We start from the raw sequence: 20,791 nt of genomic DNA on the forward strand, positions 1-20,791 counted from the left end.
AAGGGCTGTGACAATGTGGTTGGCTTAGTTCCTTTTCTATTGCTGTGATAAAACACCGTGACCAAAGCATAGGAGAAAGGGTTCATTTGGACTTAGGATTCCAGAGGGCTAAGAGACTGTCATGAAGGGAACAGCAAACATGGAAGCTGGGCACAAAGCAGACTGGCTCCTGAGCTGTAAGCAGGAGCCAGAGGAAATAAAGGACTGGAAGGCATATGTGTCTTTGAGTCCTCCACGAGATACTTCATCCTTCCACAGCTTCAAGGCTACACAAAAAGCACCACTAACTGGGGACCAAGTACAAACAACTGCCCCTGTGGAGACATTCTCATTTAAACCACCACAGAGTCAACCATATTCCTCCACCTAACAGAACTTAGTGTTCTGTTACTAACACACCAATTTAGATTCTTTGCTGTGAGTCCCTGTGGACTCTCCCAGATGAAAGTGATAGTAGATTAGATGCCACTATGATCAGAGCCTCTTTTTCTTCACATATCAAATGAAGGAATTGGATTGGATAACACCAAAGCAGTATCAGGTCTGACTTTCCTGATTCTTTTTCTTAATTGTTTGTTTGAGTCAGGGTTTCTCTGTGGACAGCCATGGCTGTCCTGGAACTCCCTCTGTAGACCAGGTGGGCCTTAAACTCAGAGACCCACCTGCCTCTACTTCCCAAGTGCTGGGAGTAAAGGTGTGTGCCACCACTGCCCTGCAGTTTTCTTGATTTTTTGGTTAGTGTATAACCTAAATATTTGGCTAAGTTTTTTTTTAAAGATTTATTTATTTATTTATTTATTTTATGTATGTGAGTACACTGTCACTCTCTTCACATACACCAGAAGAAGGCATCAGGTCCCATTACAGATGGTTATGAGTCACCATGTGGTGCTGGGAATTGAATTTTCTGAGAATAAAAGAGTGTTTTATTTTATTTATTTTTATTTTTATTCAGGGAAGGTCATGAGCTGAACTTACCAGGAAAGATCATTTTCCAGAACATGAGAATAGACTGCACCTGCACCCTAGCTGTTTCAGACCTGCTTTTCAGTCCTCTTGCTACCAATGCTCTGGCTTTCATTTTGGGAATTTCATCAGTTACTATTAACACAAAAGCGATACGTTACCAAAGCTTAAGAGTGTGTGTCTGGGGTCCTGTCCTTTTCTGCTTCTTACTATCTGTTGACTTTCAGGTCCTCCCCCAGAAGTGACTGCAACTTTAAAACATTTATTGAAAAACTCTGGGCACTTATTCCTTCATTTCACAAATATTACTAACCCTTTCTGGTATCTTTATTAATTTTGCTTTAAAAATAATTTTCTTTCTTTTGTTGTTAAAAAATGAGACATATATAGCTTTAATAATCTATAAAAAGGTCATAGCGGGGCACATTGGAACCTTTTTTATTTAGCCAGAAGCAATGGGTCTGAAAGATCATGAGCTGTGTCTGTGTCTGTGTCCTTGTCATCAGCTCCTGATAGCTGGGCCTTAGCTGTGAGGCCACTGTCTCCTGCTCTTTCCCTTTGGGCTGGCTGTGACCTACTCACTTAACAGTATGTGGGGCCTGAAGACAATTGTTGTCTGCCTCTTCTCTGCTACAAAGGGGCTTGAGAACACTAAGACTTTACCTCAGAAATACGTTAAATAGAAATTCAACAACAACAAAAAAGGCTTTTAATTTTACTTCCGTGGAGTCTGCTGCAGCCATGCTCTCCTTACTCCATGTGACATTGCACGGGGATCACTGTCTCTATTCCACCATTCTTGTCCTCACACTGTCAATAAGATTTCTGCTCCCTTTATCTCTTGTGAAGGGACTGAGGGGTGGGGCCTCAGTTGTCATCACTCCTGCTGATGTGCTCCAGTGACTCTGCTTTGCAGTGTCAGCAGGTACTCTCCCTGACAAAGCCACTGCTCTGTAGAGAACACCACACTGTTAGAACTTCATTGTTCACAGGCTCCCAGCAGGAAATGGTTATTTCTAGATTGGGGTCTATGAATCCATTTGCGGAGGGGGAGGTAGCTGTCCCCTGGCGGCCTCTCAGTGCTTTTGCTATTGGTTGCAATCAGCCAGTGCTGACCACTAGTAACAGTCTTCCCTGTTCTTTACAATTCCTCTTCCCTAAAGTCATATGCCATTCATTCTAACCAATATGGAATCAATAGAGAAACTAGGTGCTCCTCTAGGTACCTGTTCTGCACACAGCCTTGTAGTCATGCCCTTAAGCCTTATCTCTAAACCTGACCTCTAAGTCCCACCCTTAAGTAACACACCTTTAAGTCTCACACACCCAAGGGAAGATCCTGGGTATCTAAAACCAGATGTTATCAGAATGTGCTCAGCAATGTAGGCTATTGTAATCCAGTCCCTTGTAGGGGTAGATGGCTAAAGATGGCTGCAAGGATGATATCTGCAGGCTCCCCACAAAAGAGAAAAAGCTCTAACAATTAATCCTTTACCTAATAGCCTGCTGTTTTACATTGAGGTGTTGAATGCAAGAGACTGCAGTTTCTGGCCTCCAAGGTAGGTCAGCTACAGTAGCAAAGTGACTTAGACTTAGATAGGTAAATGCTTTATTATTATGTAGAGTGAAAAATTATAAAGGCCATTTTATAAAACATGTGTAGATTTCTTTGCCCTTAGACCTGGGCAGAAAAATGCCGGTCTCAGAATGCGGAACTGAATGTAAGGGTTCACGACCCCAGGACACATTCCAGGTGGAGGACACTATTACCTGAATCAAGCCTCAGGCAGTAGACCCAGCTGTGGGTGGGAGAGGCCCAAGGCAGGAAGGCATTCCTGCCCACAGAAAAAAGATGCTAGCCACCTAGGTGGGGCCATAGCAGGAAGAAGTGAAGACAGTTAATCTGAAGTAGTTGGTAAATGAGAAGGTGGGACACAGTGACATGGCTATTACCCTTTCAGGGTGGGTTTCTCTGGAATGTTTTGCTATTCTTATGTTCTGTATCCTTGGCAACCCCTCAAACCCCCTCCCCACTCCCCTGGCTTGTGGTTTTTCACTTTAAAACCCTCCACAGACTGGATGTTGGGGTGGAACCCCACTCCTGCGCGAGTGCGTGGTGACACTGCTGGCTGCCAGGTTTCTTCCCTAATAAACCTCTGCTGATTGCATCCAGGTATGGTTTCTTGTGATCTTTGGGTGGTCGTGATTCCCTGAGACTTGAGGAAGGGTCTCGTGAGTATGGGGGTCTTCAATTATTACACAACAACCCTAAATATCTCCTAAGACCAAGTCTCACCCCCTTCGAAGTTCCTCTCACTCTGCTGCTTCAAGAAGAACCAGAACAGGAAAGAAGTCCGCAGGGGCTGGCCCTGCAAACTGCAGGTGTAATCTTCCCAGAGAGGAGCTCCAGATGGCTATACCTACATCAGCTTCATGCTTCCAGGCTGTCATCTAGAGAATCAACACAGAGGCTCACAGCTTACTCCAGGCTCCAAGATCACAGCTAAACCCTAGCATACCACAGCCTGATCTCTAGTAGAACTGACCCATAGCTCTGACTGGGAGAGGAAAGAGATGCATGGCTGGTAGTAGTGCAGGATCAGGGAGAGCAGTGTGATAGCCTCTAACCTTCTATGTTCTCTGTGAAGTTCTTCAGAGTGCAGCCTCCTCACTCTCATACTGGCAGGGGTCCAGAGGACCATGTGGGACTCTCTCCTTCCTTGGCACAAACTACTGCAAGGCCTTGTGAGGGGTCTTAAGAGGACAATCCCAGTCTCTATATCTGTGGTCTAAGGGTTCCGAGGCGACCACTGCTGAGTCTGACTAGAGACTAGGAGCAGAAGGTCAACCTTGGCGCTGCCCACCCCTCCAGGCTCACCTAGGCTGGCCCTACCCAGGAGTAAGAACAGTAAGTAAAACTTCTGCATCCCAAGTCCAACCCCCCAGCACCAAAAAAAAAAAAAAAAAAAAAAAAAAAAAAAAAAAAAACTGAAAGCGACACGCCTCTACTAAATGCAGCTTTATTTCCAGAACTTACAAAGCTCTGTTTACATACATATGTACAGATCGCAGCTTTGACCCACTCGGGGTAGTGGAATGCCCTGGGAGATGAACTGTCACAACCAACAGAAGCTGAGACTCAGTGGGCTGGCTCAGTTCTCAAGACCCAGAAGTGCTGGTCAGCCTAACCCCATCCCTGTCTGAGACTACCTTCCCACAGGATGTGTGTGTGCTGAAGAGATGAAACACGGAAAGCATCTCAGTCAGAGTCACAGGCCTCTTGTTCGATGGTGGTGTGCACTGCAGAAGCCAGGCTGTCCTAATGGCCTTTCAGCCATTCGTGGATCAGCTCTGCGATGGCTCTCTGGGTCCGCTTCTCCAGCTTCTCCAGCTTCTTGGCCACATCTCTCTTGAGATCCCAATCTGGTTTCCTAGGTGCTAGGTTGGCCAGGTCCACTTCCTCAATGACAGGCTCTGGCTTGGCAGCCTCCAGCTGCTTCTTCACCTTCTCCTCCACTGCAACTGGTTTGGCCTGGGGGACCTGCCACCTCTTCAGGTCTCTATCCTCTGGGACATAGTTCTGAAACCTGGGTTTCCTGTGCTCCTCTTCCACATCTCTGAGCCTCTTGCACTGTGGCTTCCCATCTCCCCTGTCCTTGCACCCAGCTTTCTCCTGGAGGGCCTTCAGCCGTTCTTTCCGCATCAGCGCCTCTTCTTCAAGTTGGCACACACCAGCAGGAGCAGCCGCCATCTTTGCAGAGGCCCCCCTCCTTTTCTGCTCTGGCCTCACGCAGACTCAGTCAGAAAGTGTTGGACTTAAAGATCTAAAACCAGGGGACACGCTCCCCCAGAAACTCTCACGGTCCGGATTCGCTGCAATAACCTGAGGTTGGATGATAATAATAACCCAGTGCACTGGAGTTCTCTGCATACAGGCCAGAAGCACCAAGAAGAACCTCAAGTTGAAGTTAAGAGCAGTTTTTATACTGTTTACGGAGTGGACTAAACAGTGACTAGGCACAATATGATTGGTGCAACAATGTGACTTTTAAACTGATTGGTCTTTGGGGAATGAGGTGGCAAGGACCTCCCTTGTCTGTAAATGTTGAGGATTGATTCCTCCTGAGGAATGTGTCTACCTGCCTAGGGCCTTCCCCACCTGCAGGTGTGGTCTGAGAATGTTAATCCCTGTTTCCTCTGGATGTTAATCCAGCAGGGTAATCCAGCAGGTGTCCTTGGACTAAGGAATGTGCTCCTCCCAGGATGTGTCCTGGGGCAGTTAATTTTTAAGTGGAACCAAATTCCTAGAAAAGCAAGTGAATCAGACCTTAGAGGAAGAGAATACAGGGAGTGGATTGCTCTGGTTTTGCCTAACCTCCACACTCCTCTCCTGATTGCCTTCTTGGAATACTTAGCCATCTTTATCCACTTGTGCCAATTCTTCAAGAGCAAATGCCTTGAGAAACTTTTTCTGAGCCTGGTGAGGTGGTGCAAGTTTGTAATTCCAGCACTTCAGAGGCTGAGGCATCATTAAAATTATGGGGTCGGGTTCATTCTGGTTACATAGGATAACCTCTTCTTAAAGCCCCACTACCAGACAAACACTCAGAAACCTGCCTTGGCTACTCTCAATCCCATCTCACTCTCAGGTCATCCTCTCTCTGCTCTACAGACAGCAGCAGCCAGTGGCACCTCAAACTCACCTGATGAGTGGTTGCTCTTACGCCTTGCTCTCCACTCTCTGGTTGGACTCCAGACCTGCTGAGTTGGAGACCTGGCTGCATGGCCTTTTCCTATGAACTCAAGAATGATCACTCATCCCTTTCTGGAGCTGCAACATAATCAGAGTCAGGCTGCCTTCCCTGCCTAGGATCCTGCAAACGGCAACCAGGGCCAAATAAGTGCCACAGTATAGAAAGAGTTTGACCAGCACATGGCAGTGGTGGTGAATGCCTTTAATCCCAACACTTGGGAGACAGAGGCAGGTGGATGGATCTCTGAGTTTGAGTCCAGCCTGGTCTACATAGCGACTTGCAGGACAGTCAGGGCTACCTAGAGTGGGCTCAATAAATAGAGGGAGACCCAGCCAGAGTGAAGGCCTAAAAGAGATGGATCAGGCAGGGAAAAGTCAGCAGGCTCAGGTGATCCTTACCATCCTGGACCCAGGAAAGTGCTGTCTGCCCACCAGAGCCCTCACACCCAGACATGACCATGCACCTCTCTCTCTCCTCTCTCTCTCTCTCTCTCTCTCTCTCTCTCTCTCTCTCTCTCTCTCTCTGTCTCTCCCTGTGTGTGTGTGTGTGTGTGTGTGTGTGTGTCTGTCTGTGTATCTGTGTGTGTGTGTGTGTGTGTGTGTGTGTGTGTAAGGAGTGCAGAGGTATTGGAAAAATTGTTAAAAAGTATATGTGTTGCCCATTACAGATGGCAGGCAAAGCACAGTGTTCTAGTTGATTTAGATGGCTTGGGGCTGGCTGGGAACTTTGATGAGGGTGCTTGTGCCTAACAGGGTGGGCTGGGCCAACTTCCTTTTTAAAAAAGATAGCCAAGCCATGCCTAGAATGGTGAAAAACCTCTCTGAAACACAGAGCTCTTACATAGAACCAGATTCCCTAGAACTAGATGGGATCAGTAGGATAGGGGATGGAGAGGGGTGTGACTCAGCCATAGCCTAGAGAGAGGGTGTTTGACCTACAGAGGGAGGCCACCTCCTCCCCCTGCATCCCTAAGGGAACTTTGCCATAAGGACTGAAGACATCTCCAATCCAGTCTCAAAGTTCTGATGCCCCATCTCAGGGGTCTCTTCTCTGCCCCCTTCCTTGAGTCTATTTCCTAAACAGAGTTATGGACTACATTGGTCCCAACCCAGCAGCCTTGAGTGAACTTTCTGCCCCCCCCCCCCCCAAATCTCCACCCCAATGAAAACTAAACCTTGCCTATAAGATGCAGGTTCTACCTTCTGGAACTAACCCTGGTTGGTCTCTTAGGCTGGCTGCCTAGTGGTCGTGACCTTTTTCCTCTACTTCCTGGCAAACAACTACTGGATTCTGGTGGAGGGGCTGTACTTGCACAGCCTCATCTTCATGGCCTTTTTCTCAGAGAAGCAGTACCTGTGTGCCTTCACCATCTTTTGCTGGGGTGGGAAGCCCAGTGTGGTGGGTAGGGTGAAAGTGGACCAGAGTCAGGCACTCCCATGGGGCATGTCCTGTCTCTCAGTTTTGTAGCAGGCTGGAGGCCCGCCCATCCTGCTGTGACTGACTCTGTTCCAGCTCGAAGGAACTCCACTTGACTATGGGCAGGGTTCACCTGTGCTGTTGACTTGGCCCAGCCTTTCAGCTCTCTTAGGGTGATAATTCCTGGGGATGTGATGAGGTTTAACTTGGGACATGAGTAGGATCTAAAGTTACCCGTTAGCCTGGGGTTGGGGGTATAGTCTGGAGGGTAGAGTGTCTGTGTGTGTACACATGTGCACTTGTACTCGCACACACAGAAGTCAGAGGCCAACTCTGTGGATTACATTCTTCCACCTCTGCGTGGGTTACAGGACTCTAGCACAGGATGTCTGGGCTGCCCAGCAAGGACTAACTTTTACCCCTGAGCCGTCTCTCTAGCCTTTGTCACGCTTGAATCTGTAATGTGCCTTTATATTTGGATGTCTGTGGACTATGACACTCTCATCTCATCCCTGGGTCTTATGTCTTCCATATCAGTCTTGTTCAGCAGTCAACCTTACTGATCTTTCCAAAAGATGCCAGTGTATTAGCCATGTCTCTCTCCCACATCCCTGGGCAAGCCTGGCTTGCTGCCTTTCTTTCAGTAATGGATGACGTGCCTGGCTTAGATCACTCTCATCCCCCTAGCCTCCTTACACTGTTGAAGCTTGTGGAAGCCCTGATATATTAATGGCCAGCTAAGTGACAGTGAGTGTGGTGAATGGGACTGGAGGTGAATGCAGGTGCCACCATGGAAAGGTGAAGCAGGGGGTTGGTGGAAGACACACAAAGGGACTCATATCCCTAATGGTTTTAAGTGTGTGTGTGTGTGTGCATGAGCTATTGTGATCCTATGAAATTCCTGGCCTGGCACCTGGCCTACACGTGTAACAGTCCACCAGGACACTAAGGGGCAGAGGAAACACAGACTACTGGCCAAAGTGGTCTCACTGTCTGCCACCACACTGTGCCAACCTTCCTGATCCCCAAACCCAGCACATCAGTGTAGCTGAAAACACATGTCTAAGTCTCCATTGCACCGAGGTTACCCCAGCTGTCTCTGCTGCTTTTTGCCAATCCTGTGCTCACCAGAGATCTGCTAGTCCCTTATTTTCAACCTGGGGTTAGGCTGTTCTCTTTTGAGAGCATCTGTCTATAGCACAGACTGGCCTCAACTTCCTGCCTCAATCTAAAAGACCTGGACTTACAGGTGTGTAACCCCACTCTGAGCTGATTTTCAGGGTTTCTGATCAGCTCTTATATCTAATTCTTGTTGTGTAAAGAGGGATAGCACTGCTTATTCCGTTGAGAATAAAACAGACACTTATTTGGGGGCTATTGGTTCAGCTTCCATGGCTGTAAATTACCCTTGGCTTATATCCATTTGAAACTGCAGTTCCAGGGCATCTGATGCCCTCTTCTGGTCTCCTTGGGCACCAGGCAGAGATACAGTTACAAACATACACTCAGGCAAAACACATGAAATGCCTCTAAACCTTCCCTTCCCTACATCTCCTCTCTCTTCTCTCTTCTCTTGCCTGCCCCAACCCCAACAACCACCTTCTTTCTACTTCCTGAGACAAGGTTCTATGGCCCAGGCTAGCCTCAAGCTGGCCTGTAGCTGGATGATCTGAACCCCTGATCCCCCTGCCTCCCTCGACTGCTGGTATTCCAGGTTATCTGCAGCCACAAGGAGATTCAAAACTGTCATCTGAATGATTATATTTACTTTGTTTGGGTGTCCCAACTTCTGTGTGCACATGCACTGTACTGCATGACCTAAGTCCTTGGCACTGTCTGCCAAAGCTGGGCCACCGTATGGAAGGAACACAACACACATGGACCAGCACACTTCATGAGTTAGCATGAGAGGAAGCCCTAAAATAAACTGTCAGGAGCCAACTTGGGAGAAGCTAGAAAATAGCAGGTGACATTCCCGAGATGGGTCCACTTTGGATTCTAATTTATGACAGAACAAGGGTAGGTAAGGCCCATCAGAAATTCATTTTTAGGAAAGATTCCTGCTGTTGATATGTTTCCGGTTATTAAATATATGTAACTATCACTAGGTATTAACCCTACTTAATGAGGAGATCTCTGGAGAACAATGAAGATGTATTGTCTTGTGATGCTATATAGACAATTTCTTTTCATTTTCTTTTTTAGTTTTTTTGAGACAGGGTTTCTCTGTGTAGTCCTGGCCATCCGGGAACTCACTCTGTAGACCAGTCTGGCCTTGAACTCAGAAATCCACCTGCCTTTGCCTCCCAAGTGCTGGGATTAAAGGCGTGGGCCACCACCGCCCTACAAATACATAATTTCTTAATTCTTAACAATGATCCTGGAAGAATTCCTAAAATAATGTCAGTGGTTACTAAACTCTTGTGTACTGGGACTACTATTAGGTTCTTTCTCTCTCTCTCTCTCTCTCTCTCTCTCTCTCTCTCTCTCTCGCTCTCTCTCTCTCTCTCTCTCTCTCAATTTATTTAATGTCTGAGTACACATTCACTGTCTTAAGAAATACCAGAAGAGGGCATTGAATCCCATTCCAGATGGCTGTGAGCCACCGTGTGGTTGTTGCTGGGAACTGAACTCAGAACCTCTGGAAGAGAAGTCAGTAAACCCTGAGTCATCTCTCTGGCCCCTATTAGGTCTTCTCTGATGTCAAAACTACAAGAACTCTGCCTGTCTTTAGAAAAATAGAAGCGACATGACTCTATTAAAGAAAGCTTTATTTATAGAAGTTAAAAAGCACAGTTTACATCAGAGGAGATGTCTGTGCTGAAGAGATGAAATAGGAAAACATGTCAGTCGGAGTCACAGGCCTCTGTTTCAATGTTGGCAGCCACTGCAGAGGCCAGGCTGTCCTCCTGGCCTTTCAGCCGTTCACCTGGATGGAGAGAGAGCAGACAAGTGGAAAAGGTCTGTGATGAAGTCACTGCTCCAAGGGCAGGCCCCCACTGGCCAGAGTGCACTTACGGATCAGCTCTGCAATGGCACTCTGGGTCCGCTTCTCCAGCTTCTCCAGCTTCTTAGCCACATCTCTCTTCAGATCCCTACATCAGGAGAGAGGGGAAATGCAGAAGCTAAGGGTTAGCATGGTGTGGCCCTGGGATCTTCCTGCAGGGCTTTGATATTTATCCTGCCTGAGATGCTGCTCTGGGGAGAACATGATGCTACCTTCTCTGCTTTTCTGGACCCTATCATCCATCAGCCTTCCTAACTCCACCGAGGTAACTGAGAGAAGGGGACGCCTACCACACACTCAGTCAAGGTAGAAGACTGAAACAGAATGGTGGCTGGCTCCGTGGGATCCCCCTTCTATGTCCCCTAAGTCAGCATCAGAGAGAAACTTGTGGTGGCCAACTGTCAGCCCTATTCCCCCTCTGGCCACAGCCTCCCACCCCCACTCTTGGGGCTTCCAGAATTCCTAAAATCAGCCTGAGTTCTCTAGTTCTGTAGTTCCTTCAGCATACACCTCATGGCTGTTTCATCAAATTAAAGCACTGTGGTAGGTGCTGTCACCCACCCCACAGATCTACAGGCACCAACAAACGTGCCTACAGCACCTTCCCTCACCCATATTCTCAGCTCACTCAGAGGGGCTTCCAGGCTTGAAGAGATTGGGTTCCCTACTTCACAGTGAAAACAGAGGCCTAAGCCCTATCTGCTTGCCCATCCGTCTCTTCACTGTGGTATCCTGAGCACACAGGGGTGCACTGCTAAGTCGGAGCCCCCAGAGTATGTGAGTTTTGCCCCCTACAGAAGAGGCTCGAAAGGATGCCTGCTCTTTCATCCCTCGGGCCCCTCTTCAGCACTTTACCCTCGCCCATGTCTCATGCCTTACTTACTTAGCCCTCATCCCTGACTCTCTTGGGCAGAGCTATGCCTGCAGTGCTTGTCCCTATTCCCTATCTGTCCCTTGGCTGTCCTCCCAGCCGAGGCCTCTGACATGCACCAAACACCATCACCTCCCCAAAGGGCTTGTGCCAGCCTTCATGGACAACACTCACCAGTCAGGTTTCCGAAGTGCCAGGTTGGCCAGGTCCTAGGGAGAGAGGAGACAATGCTTCAGGGCCAAGGCCCAGCCTGAGAGGGAGTGCAGAGACTGGGTATAGAGGCAGAAAAATGCAGGCAGGCAAGGAAGTTAGTAGGGTGGGAACAAAGACAGCTAGAGAAGGAAGCAGCACAAGCAGGGAGGGGCCTCCCAGGTACTCACCACTTCCTCAATGACAGGCTCTGGCTTGGCAGCCTCCAGCTGCTCCTTCACCTTCTCCTCCACTAGAGGGGGAAAGAACAACACAGGCCTGGTGGGTGGGAGCTCTTCCTCCAGACTTAACAGCCAAAAGGGCCCCAGGGAAGAGGAGGGACACCACTCAGCAGCAACCCTGGAAGACATCTGGTCTCCTAGGTTGAAGGCAGACCCCAGGGCCCAGAAAGGGACAGAGCAGGCTATAGCTGGAGTGGACAAGGCCCGGGCCTCAGGCTTCCAGATACAAAATGGGAGGAGCCTGTGTCCATGGGAGCTATGGCACTAAAAGGGAAGGTCCTAGGGATGGCCTCTAGGTCTGGCATGGCTGGAGTCTGGGTGCCTTATCTTCCCTTTCATCCCACCTCAGACTCATGACAGGCACCTCCTGCCTCCAGTAAGTCCCTAGGTCTCTCTCTGAGTGTCCCCTTCTGGGGACGGATGCCTGAAACGGAACAACGTGGACAGCCTTCAGACCTGTCACCAGGGATGTGTTTCTCTGACATTCCTTCCTTCTGCCAAACTTAAGTTCTGGTAGCCTCCTGGTAGAGGCCTAGGGCCAGTTTCTCATCACCCTCCCACCCTGTGGGGTGCCCACGCCACCCTCCACTACTCCATGGGGCAGGGAGAGGAGTAGCAACGAACAATAGGGTAACTTCTGAATTTTTGATGAGCTATTTACTCATTCATTACTTGCACAATGGAAAGTTGGTATCAAGAATTAAAAACTAAGATTCTTGGATAAGCATGGTGGCACTTGGGAGGCAGAGGCAGGTAGATGTCTGTGAGCTTAAGGCCAGCCTGGTCCAGAAAGTAAGCTCCACAGTGAGACCCTGTCTCAAAACCAAAGGAAGCCAGATCCTTCAGGACCAAGGATAAATCTGCTCCTGTGACTAGGAGGTTCCCTCTTCACCCTACATCTGTCACCCTCAGTCAAAGGAGTGGGGAATCTGGACAAGGCTCTCTCTGGCCTTTGTGTTGCTGCTGGTTGTCCCCTGAGGCTCTATGGTTAGCTTCTCTCTGGGGTCTTTCATTCTGCCCCTCTCCCCAGCAATACAGGACTCACCATCTTGCCTTGCTGCCCAAGGATCTCAGGTCACTTCTACTCCTCATGCCCTGAGGACCTGTGGCCCACTCCAGGTTGGAGGTACAAGGGGCCTCCTCCCTGCCCTCCTGACCCTTTTATGTATGTTCCCTGAGAAGGTGTGTGAATGCCCCAGATGGCTCTCTCTGACTTGGTACCTCTTCTCTGAGGGTGACTGGAAGGAGCTTGGGGGAAAAGAGGTCCATGTACCTGCAACTGGTTTGGCCTGGGGGACCCGACACCTCTTCAGGTCTTCATCCTCTGGGACATAGTTCTGAAGCCTGAGTTCCCTGTGAGAGCAGAGCACAAGCACACCTCAGTGCAGGAGTGGGATGGGATGCCTGCTTCCCATGTGCAAGTTCCACATTTCCTCCTCCTGTCTGGAGGTGGCCAAGTAAAGGGAAGCACAGAACTTAACCATCCCCCATCTCTCTCTCTCTCTCTCTCTCTCTCTCTCTCTCTCTCTCTCTCTCTCTCTCTCTCTGTCTCACACATACACACACACACACACACACACACACACACACACACACACACACACACACACACGTTCCTCAGAAACTGGGCCATTGTTACTGAGGACACTAGCATCTACTGGGTTGTCTCCATTTGACAGTAATGGGAACTGAGGGTATGCCATTTTCATGAGGTCACACAGCAGAGATTGTACATCTGAGAACAAGGCTAAGCCAGAGCTCCTGGGTTGCATAATGCCTCAATGACAAAGCCCTCCATACCAGCTCTCCTAACCCAGACAAACCTCCTCAGAGCCTTTAAGTCTTACAGCTAGTGTATGTCACACAGTCCATCACTTTCATTAGAAAGGGTCTGTGTATACTGGGCCAAGTGATATGAAGATGTGTGTGTGTGTATGTGTGTGAGAGAGAGAGAGAGAGAGAGAGAGAGAGAGAGAGAGATAGATAGATACAGAGAGACAGAGAAGAGTGACAGAGAGAGACACTTTCTGTGTTCAAAAGTGCAGGTGGGGGGCTTTATATTACATACAAAGGTTCCAGAAGGTGGCTTCTGGGCCTGAGGCTATAGTTGATTTGACCAACACAAAGGAGACACAAGAGGCTGATCTGTTTGACACCTGATGGGTGTGGCCCACAAAGGCCATGGGGACAAGGCTTAACCATATGTCATGATCTGCTCCCATGCTGGTGAGACTTACAAAGCTCAAACCCTGACAGCTCTTTTGAATGCAACTAGAAAATCCTCAAACCTAGGGGTGTGGAATCCCAGAAACCAGAATTCCCCAGCAGGAGCCCAGGTTTTTATCCACTACCTGCAGGCAGTCTCCCAGCTCAGCAGCTCATCAAATCCAAATCAAATAGAGAGAGGACTGTCCCTGGGAAGAGGGGACCTGGCTACCCCACAGGGCAACAAGTTGAGAGTTCCTGATGGGTCACTGGGCTTAATTAAGGTAGGTGTGGACAGTGGACAGACCCTAGGCCAGAGGCACAGAAGAAAGAGCTATTTCCCCACTCTGTCTTGAACTGTGGTCCCTCAGAAAGTCCTAGGTTTTCAGGACAGCCTTCCAACCATGAGAGCTCTGCCTAGGCTAGGCTAAGAGTGCTGCTGGCTTCCCCAGTCCATGAGAGGGTTAAGTCATTCCACAGGTGAGGTGCACGATGCCTGTGGCCACATAACTAACTAGTGGCCATGTCCCCAGCTAACATACCAACATACCACTGAAGACCCCCATACTCGGGAGACCCTTCCTCAAACCTCCGGAATCGCGACCACCCAAAAATCACAAGAAACCATACCTGGATGCAATCAGCAGAGGTTTATTAGGGGAGGAGCCGGCGGTCAAAAACGACAAGCTCTTTAGCTCCAAGAGCAGGGTTTTGGCCCCGTGTGGTAGGTTAAAGGGTCTTTTATTGCATGGGGTGGGGGGAGGAAGGCATTTTCGCGCGCTTACACATGATTGGTTGTTTTACAAATTTTGAACATAGCACTGGGAAGACCAAGGGAGGGGTAACCAAGAACAGTGGAACATTTCAGAGAATCTAGCCCAAATGATCTAGAGTTACTTTTTCCGGCTATAGGGCTATGGCCCCACCTAGGTGATAGCATCTTTATCTGTAGTCAGGAATGCTTTCTTTCCTGCCTTGGGTGAGGCTTGGGGAATGTAATCCAGCAAGTGTCCTTCACCTGGAATGTGAAAGCCTGAAATCTTATTTTTAGTTCCGAGTTCTGTAAGGTGGAAAAATCTACACACATTTCATAAAATGGCCTTCATAATTTTTCACTCTACACCACCTCTTCCCTCCGGCCAAGGCCCCTGGGGCTAGGCTAAACCCGGGGAGTGCCGGTACCCAAGCGCCCATCCCACACATCTAGGGGTACCCTACAGGCCCTATTCCCTATGACTGCTCAGGTCTGGAGTGAGCAACAGGTCACTGGGGTGCACAGTGAGAAGTGGAGCCTATCTGCTGCCATGGCTTTGTTCCCCACAGGGTAGAAAGAAAAGAGGAACAGAAACTGGATGTGGAAAGAAAACAGCAGGGATTAGTGAGGAGAGTAAAAAAAATAATTCCAACCCCACAACCAGATCCAGGGTCCATGAGTAATAAGAGAATACTGCGTAGCTTCACCTGCCACCCCGTGTACTCAGATGGCCACCAGCATGAAGGGGGCCCAAAGCCTGAATCCCTGTGTCCCTGGCCCACTGACAAAGGGCAGGAGTCTCAGGAAAAGGGGCACTGGGTTGTGCTTTGGGCTTTTCTAAGCAAGTCCAAGATTTAACTCTCTTTCCACAAACAACAAACTGGGGCACAGAAACAGTTTAAACATCCACTGGTCGGCCTTGGAGAACCAAGCCAAGAAGGATTGCAGGGGAGCACGTGGAGCTAAGAAATAACAAGGGCCTCTTTTGAACCCCTGACTCTTGCTAATGGTGTCTGAAAAGCAGGGATCCCTGCAACCTCACAGGCTGGAGAGAGAAGAATAATGTAGCAGAGCCCAGGAGGAGAGGGCCCTGGCAAAACTCTGGGCTACCCTCTGTGACCCCATCTTAAGAACGGGGTGAGTCTGTAGCATACCACTTTGCCAGAGATAGAAATAGTCTCTACAATCCCAGGGCAGGTAGATCACCCCTCAGCAGGGAGTGCGATATAACTGGGCACCCCATCAGTCCCACAAGGGAGGATCAGGGAACCGCTAGGCCAGGTGTTGTTGGGAGGGGCAAGAAGCTCTCTATGGAGAAAAAAGAACAATCCAGAATTTCAGATGGGTTCCAACATAACATCCATGGGTCACTGAAATCCAAGGATGTACTGGAATGATCAGAAATGGACTTGAGAAAGGAGAATTGCAAATTTGAGGGTAGCCTAAACCTCACAGTAAGACTGTCTCCCCAAAACATAAAAGAATTAATTTTCCACTCTGTTTTCTATTTCTGCAGGGTTTGATTGTTGTTGTCTGTCTCTGTCTCTGTCTCTGTTTCTATGTATGAATGTATGAATGTATGTATGTATGTATGTATGTATGTATGTATGTATGTATGTCTACAGTGTGTGTGGGTGTGTGCACATGCACCACAGAGGTCAGAGGACAACTTGTAGGAGTGAGTCCTCTCCTTCAACATGGGTACCAGGACTGAACTCAGGTTTGTCTGTGGGGAACAGGACGAGACTTATACTAGGAGAAAAATAAATAGTATTTATTATCCACAGACTCAATGAACTTGTAATCAAAATGCCAGCTTGTTTCCCTGTCTTTAGTTGACATCAGCAAGCTGGTTGTTAGAGGGAGTGAGAGCAGAGGAGAGTCTGGAGACAGTCTCAAACTGTAGCTCAGGGGAGTCTCAAACTTGTAACAATTGTCCTGCCTCAGCCTTGCTAGTGCAGGGATGCCGGGTGAGCCACTACATCCAGCATGACTGTAAAGTTTATAAGGAAAGAAAGGATTAGAACAGCAGAAGTGATTCTGGAAAACCTCTTATGGACGATGGGATGGCCACCCTGGCCAGGCCATGAGACCAACTTGGCTGGGGAAGCAGGGGCAGGACCCTAGGGTGCTGGTCCCATGGCTCCTCAGCTGCATACCCTGGCCTTGCAATGTTTCTGGTTAGACAGCTCAATCTGTGAATTGTGGCCACTCGGCTTCCTCCCAGCACTATCTACTCTGTCAAGTGAGCATGGCTCTGTCTGTGCTGGCTCCTGCTCCTCCCCCTCATGGTCACATGTGCTCACCTCTATGCCATGCACCCACCTTGCTGTTTCCCCAGCTACTGTTCTAGCTGTAAAGTTAGCACAGTGTGTTCTCTAAGAACTAGTTAGGTAGGTTCAAGCTCTGCCTGTCTGTAACCATCTCAGGAGGGACCATCTTCCTGCTGCTCAGAGCCCAGCTGCACTGGGCAATATCCTAAGTTTCCCATCAGGGGAAGCAGAGGTTCTTTCATTTCTGATTGCTTAGTTCAAGCTCAAAAAGGCAACATGACTTACCCTAGGGCCAAAGAGCTAATAATTTCTCGGCTCTGACCTGTAATCTGGATATGACTTTCAGACATCAAGCCTCATTCTATCTGCTTGGCTCCTATGCTTTCAGGGCTGATTGCTGATAGTTTTTTAGGTGCATGATGATGTAGGTATACTAATCAATTGAAATGGCCATCAGCCAAGTGTCTGTGTACTGTCAAGGTGGTGCCAAGTGACCTGCAGGGGCACTGGGGCAGGTGGATCTTACTCTGTGCCAGCACACAGGTGCACACTGACAGTAGGTCCCTGGAGTCCTCTGGTGGAGAAAGTTCAGCCCCCTGCTGGGTGGCAGTGTGTGAGGCAATGGCTAGGGAGGAATCTCCAGGTCAGGGCAAAAAAGAAGTGGGGAAGGAAGGAAGGAGAGAAAGAGGGCCCCTTTTCCTCCCTGTCAGAGTCTGGGTCAGGAGGCATCAGAAGCCAGGTTAGTCTTGTCCTATCCAGTCCGGAACTCAGACATCAATTCTCTAAGTCCCTCAGTATCATTCCCAGTATCATGGACCCCTACTGACACTGTGTAAACCTGGTATTGGGGGCTCATGAGTAAGAGGTCCTAGGAGTTGAGGTGCTATTCATCTTCACAGCCCACCCACCCTTTCCCACTACAGGTTCAGGCTTCTGGCTCCACTACCCACATCTGCCCTCTGAATTCCATGCCTAACTCAAGGCACTCCATTCTCCATGAGCCCTTGTCCTGTTGCCCTTGGCTGAAAACAGCCTAAGCAAGTGCTGGTCTCTACAGGACACTCAAGGGATGCTGTCTCCCAAGTTTCCCTTCTGCTTCATTAAACGGAAGCCAACTGTTTCCACCTTGAAGAAGCCAAAGAAACCAATATGCTCACTACTGTCTAGACTCAGCGACCAGCCCTGCAGTGGAGCTGTGGGTCACCCTTTCTCCCCAAGGGGACCTGGCCTCAGGGTCTGTGTGGATCTGATAGAATGCACAGGTGATCCTGCTGGAGCCCTTTCTGCATGGAATACCTGCCCTCGGCTTCATTCATCCTGCTCTTCCTAGAGAGCTCAGTCCCTGAACGCCACTGTGTAGGGTCCAGCCCAAAGGTCTGGCTTCATGTTAACTGTTGCCAAGACTCAGCCTGGCCTTCCTGGCTCTGTGCTCTGAAGGCATTCACATTAGAAGAGCCTGCTTTTCTCAGGGAGCTGTGAAGGCAGGTACATTTCCTTGCTAGCTGGGCCCCCTTCCCCAGCCAGACAAGTTGCATGATCAACCCTCACTGCTCAAGAGGAGAGATGAGACAAGAACAGAACACAGTGAGCAAGCGAATCAGACCTAACCCAGTGTCTACCACACTTGGTCCTCAGCTGCTCTGACAGGAGGACACAGGGCCAGTGCCCTATTACATGTGACCTTTTTAAACCAAGCAAGTGAGCAGAGCCTTGACATGCCTCACAGGGTGGACCTTTTACTGACAGCAGCCTGGAACTAAGTACTCCTTCTTCTTTCTCAGTTAGGATAGGAAAAGGGTCATAACTTATGTCCTCACCCAACTTGAGTCAAGAAAAAGCCACATTTTACTGTACAGTGAGATGTGTTTGCCCCTTTTCTTTGGTCTTTTGTTTAAAAATAAAGCACATATTACAGACCTCAAAAGCCACTGTGGGCCCTGTCTCTTTACCTCTTCACCAGTGTTAACTGCAGCCACCTCTCTCTATGCATTCACACTGTTTATAGCCAGCAGCTTATCACCACTCCTCTTGTAAACAGCCTGTGTCCCTTTAGGGAATGCCACCACCCACAGACTGCTGTCTCCCAGGTGTTTGCAGCAGTGTCCTGCAGAACACCCAGCAGATATTCGGTGAAGCTGGTAAGGACTGGTAAACACACATGTACTATTTCCAAAATTGAGTCTTCATCCTAAACTTTCTCTTTGCTACAGCACCATCTCAGAGATTCAGCCACATGGCGGCCCAACAGCTGAGTCTCTTACTGACCCACCTATTGCTAACCAGTGACCCTTCTTTCTCAGCAAGGAAGAAGATGAGAAGAGACCATCTAGTGTATCAGAGACAGCCCAGAAATGAGACTCAAGGCTCCAGCTAGAACCTATGAACTGAGAACCCATGAACAAGCCAGAAGGAAACGTTCCACCTTCTAAGTAATGATTAAGAATGAGGAGACTGGGGCTGGAGAGATGGCTCAGTGGTTAAGAGCACTGACTGCTCTTTCAGAGGTCCTGAGTTCAAGTCCCAGCAACCACATGATGGCTTACCATCAACTGTAATGGGATCTGATGCCCTCTGGTGTCTCTGAAGATAGCTAAGGTGTACTCATATATATTTAAAAAAAAAAAAAAAAAAAAAAAAGAATAAGGGAGAGCATGTAGGGCAAATACCCCCAAATCTGGTGGTCTGGTGGCACATGACAAGAAACCCCAAGGTGCTAGGGGCTCCACAAACCACAGAGCCCAGTACAGAGCCTCTCGGGATAGAGAGCAGTTGGCATACTCTGTACATAACAGATATGGCAAGGACCTTGAAGGACTGCCTACAGGATGATGTGAAAGCATCCTAACTGATGTTGGACATGAAAAAGATCAGGGCCTGCTCTTTGAGCTATGAAGCTGATTGAGGGGTATGGAAACAGGAAGGCATGCTTTGGCATCACAGCCCAGTTCCTCTGGGGAGCTGTGCCTGCCCATAGGGCCATCCTACCTTCTATACAAAGTATAGACTCCAAGCAGCAGTACCTGTGCATGAAGGAAACTGTTCAATAGTTAAACAATGAATGAATGAGTGAATGAATGAATGAATGAATGAGTGTGGGCTGAGAAGGCAGGTGAGAGCAGATGATCAGAGCTTTGCCCACAGTGGGACCTGCATTTGCAGGGATGTGGAACACACAAAAGTGTGCATGGCACACTGAAAATGTAATACAAGGTTAGAATGTGACCCAAGCTAACAGCTGGACCAGTGGTTTGCGACCTGGGGTGGTAACAGGGGTCACCTAAGACCATGGGAAAATACAGATGTTTACACTATGATTTGCAACAACAGCAAAATTACATTTATGAAGTAGCATTTATTTATTTATGGTTAGGGGTCACCACAATGTGAGGAACTGTAGGGTTGCAGCAGTGGGAAGGTTGAGAACCCCTGAGCTACACAGTAAGCAAGGAAGGGACAGTCCTAACGAGTGATAGGGTTGATCTTTTCAGGTCTGAACGTGGCAACAGCATGAGCAAAGTCCAGCCCTGAGGAGCATTGGGAGGGTGTCAGTGGGAAGAGCAGGGCAGTGTGTCACAGCAAGAACGCCCCACCCCAGGCTCTACCTGTGCTCCTCTTCCTCTTCTCTGAGCTGCTTGGGCTGTGGCTCCCCATCTTCCCTGTCCTGTAAAGAAAGAAAGAAAACTTCTGCTCAGATAAACTTCTCCTGTAGTCCAGGTCACCTGAGAAGCCAACAAAGGACAATCAGGACCAGGTCTGATGGCTACCATGCAGGCTCTTCCCTGTTCTCTTCCTTCAAACTCTACAACTCTCCCAGCACTCGGGAGGCAGAGCCAGGCACATCGCTGTGAGTTCTAGGCCATTTGGGTCTACACAGTGAGACCTTGTCTCAAAATTAAACTGAACAACAGCAACAATAACAACAAACCCCTCCATGATCCTAGCCCAGGCCCAGCTACAAGGCAAGCAGGAAAAGCTAGAGGATCGTAGAGAGCAAGAATGAGCTGGTCGGGGCTGGATGGCCACCAGCCACCTTCATGGAACTGGGTGGGACCATGTGTTGGGCTCTAGGGAAAGGGGGAAAGGTGGTCACCAACAACTTGGCCTCTTGGCGTTC

The 20,791-nt window shown here is 48.9% G+C and overlaps 1 protein-coding gene and 1 pseudogene across 3 annotated transcripts in view; both read right to left on the reverse strand.

The window, feature by feature from the left end:
* Positions 1–4,285: 4,285 nt before the first annotated feature.
* On the reverse strand, positions 4,286–4,884 carry LOC117693763 (coiled-coil domain-containing protein 12 pseudogene; annotated as a pseudogene).
* Positions 4,885–9,890: 5,006 nt separating this feature from the next.
* Positions 9,891–20,791, reverse strand: part of LOC117693684 (uncharacterized) — a 122,997-nt gene continuing 112,096 nt past the window's right edge. For all 3 annotated transcript variants that reach the window (XM_076917978.1, XM_076917976.1, XM_076917980.1), the window contains 2 exons: positions 10,155–10,231; positions 9,891–10,065 (listed from right to left, as the gene is read on the reverse strand). In XM_076917978.1, the coding sequence (XP_076774093.1) occupies positions 9,983–10,065; positions 10,155–10,231 (160 nt within the window). In that variant the 3' untranslated portion in view covers positions 9,891–9,982. The remainder of the gene's footprint in view (positions 10,066–10,154; positions 10,232–20,791) is intronic.

The sequence above is a fragment of the Arvicanthis niloticus genome, chromosome 21 (assembly GCF_011762505.2).
Source record: "Arvicanthis niloticus isolate mArvNil1 chromosome 21, mArvNil1.pat.X, whole genome shotgun sequence".
In the NCBI taxonomy this organism is placed as follows: domain Eukaryota; kingdom Metazoa; phylum Chordata; class Mammalia; order Rodentia; family Muridae; genus Arvicanthis; species Arvicanthis niloticus.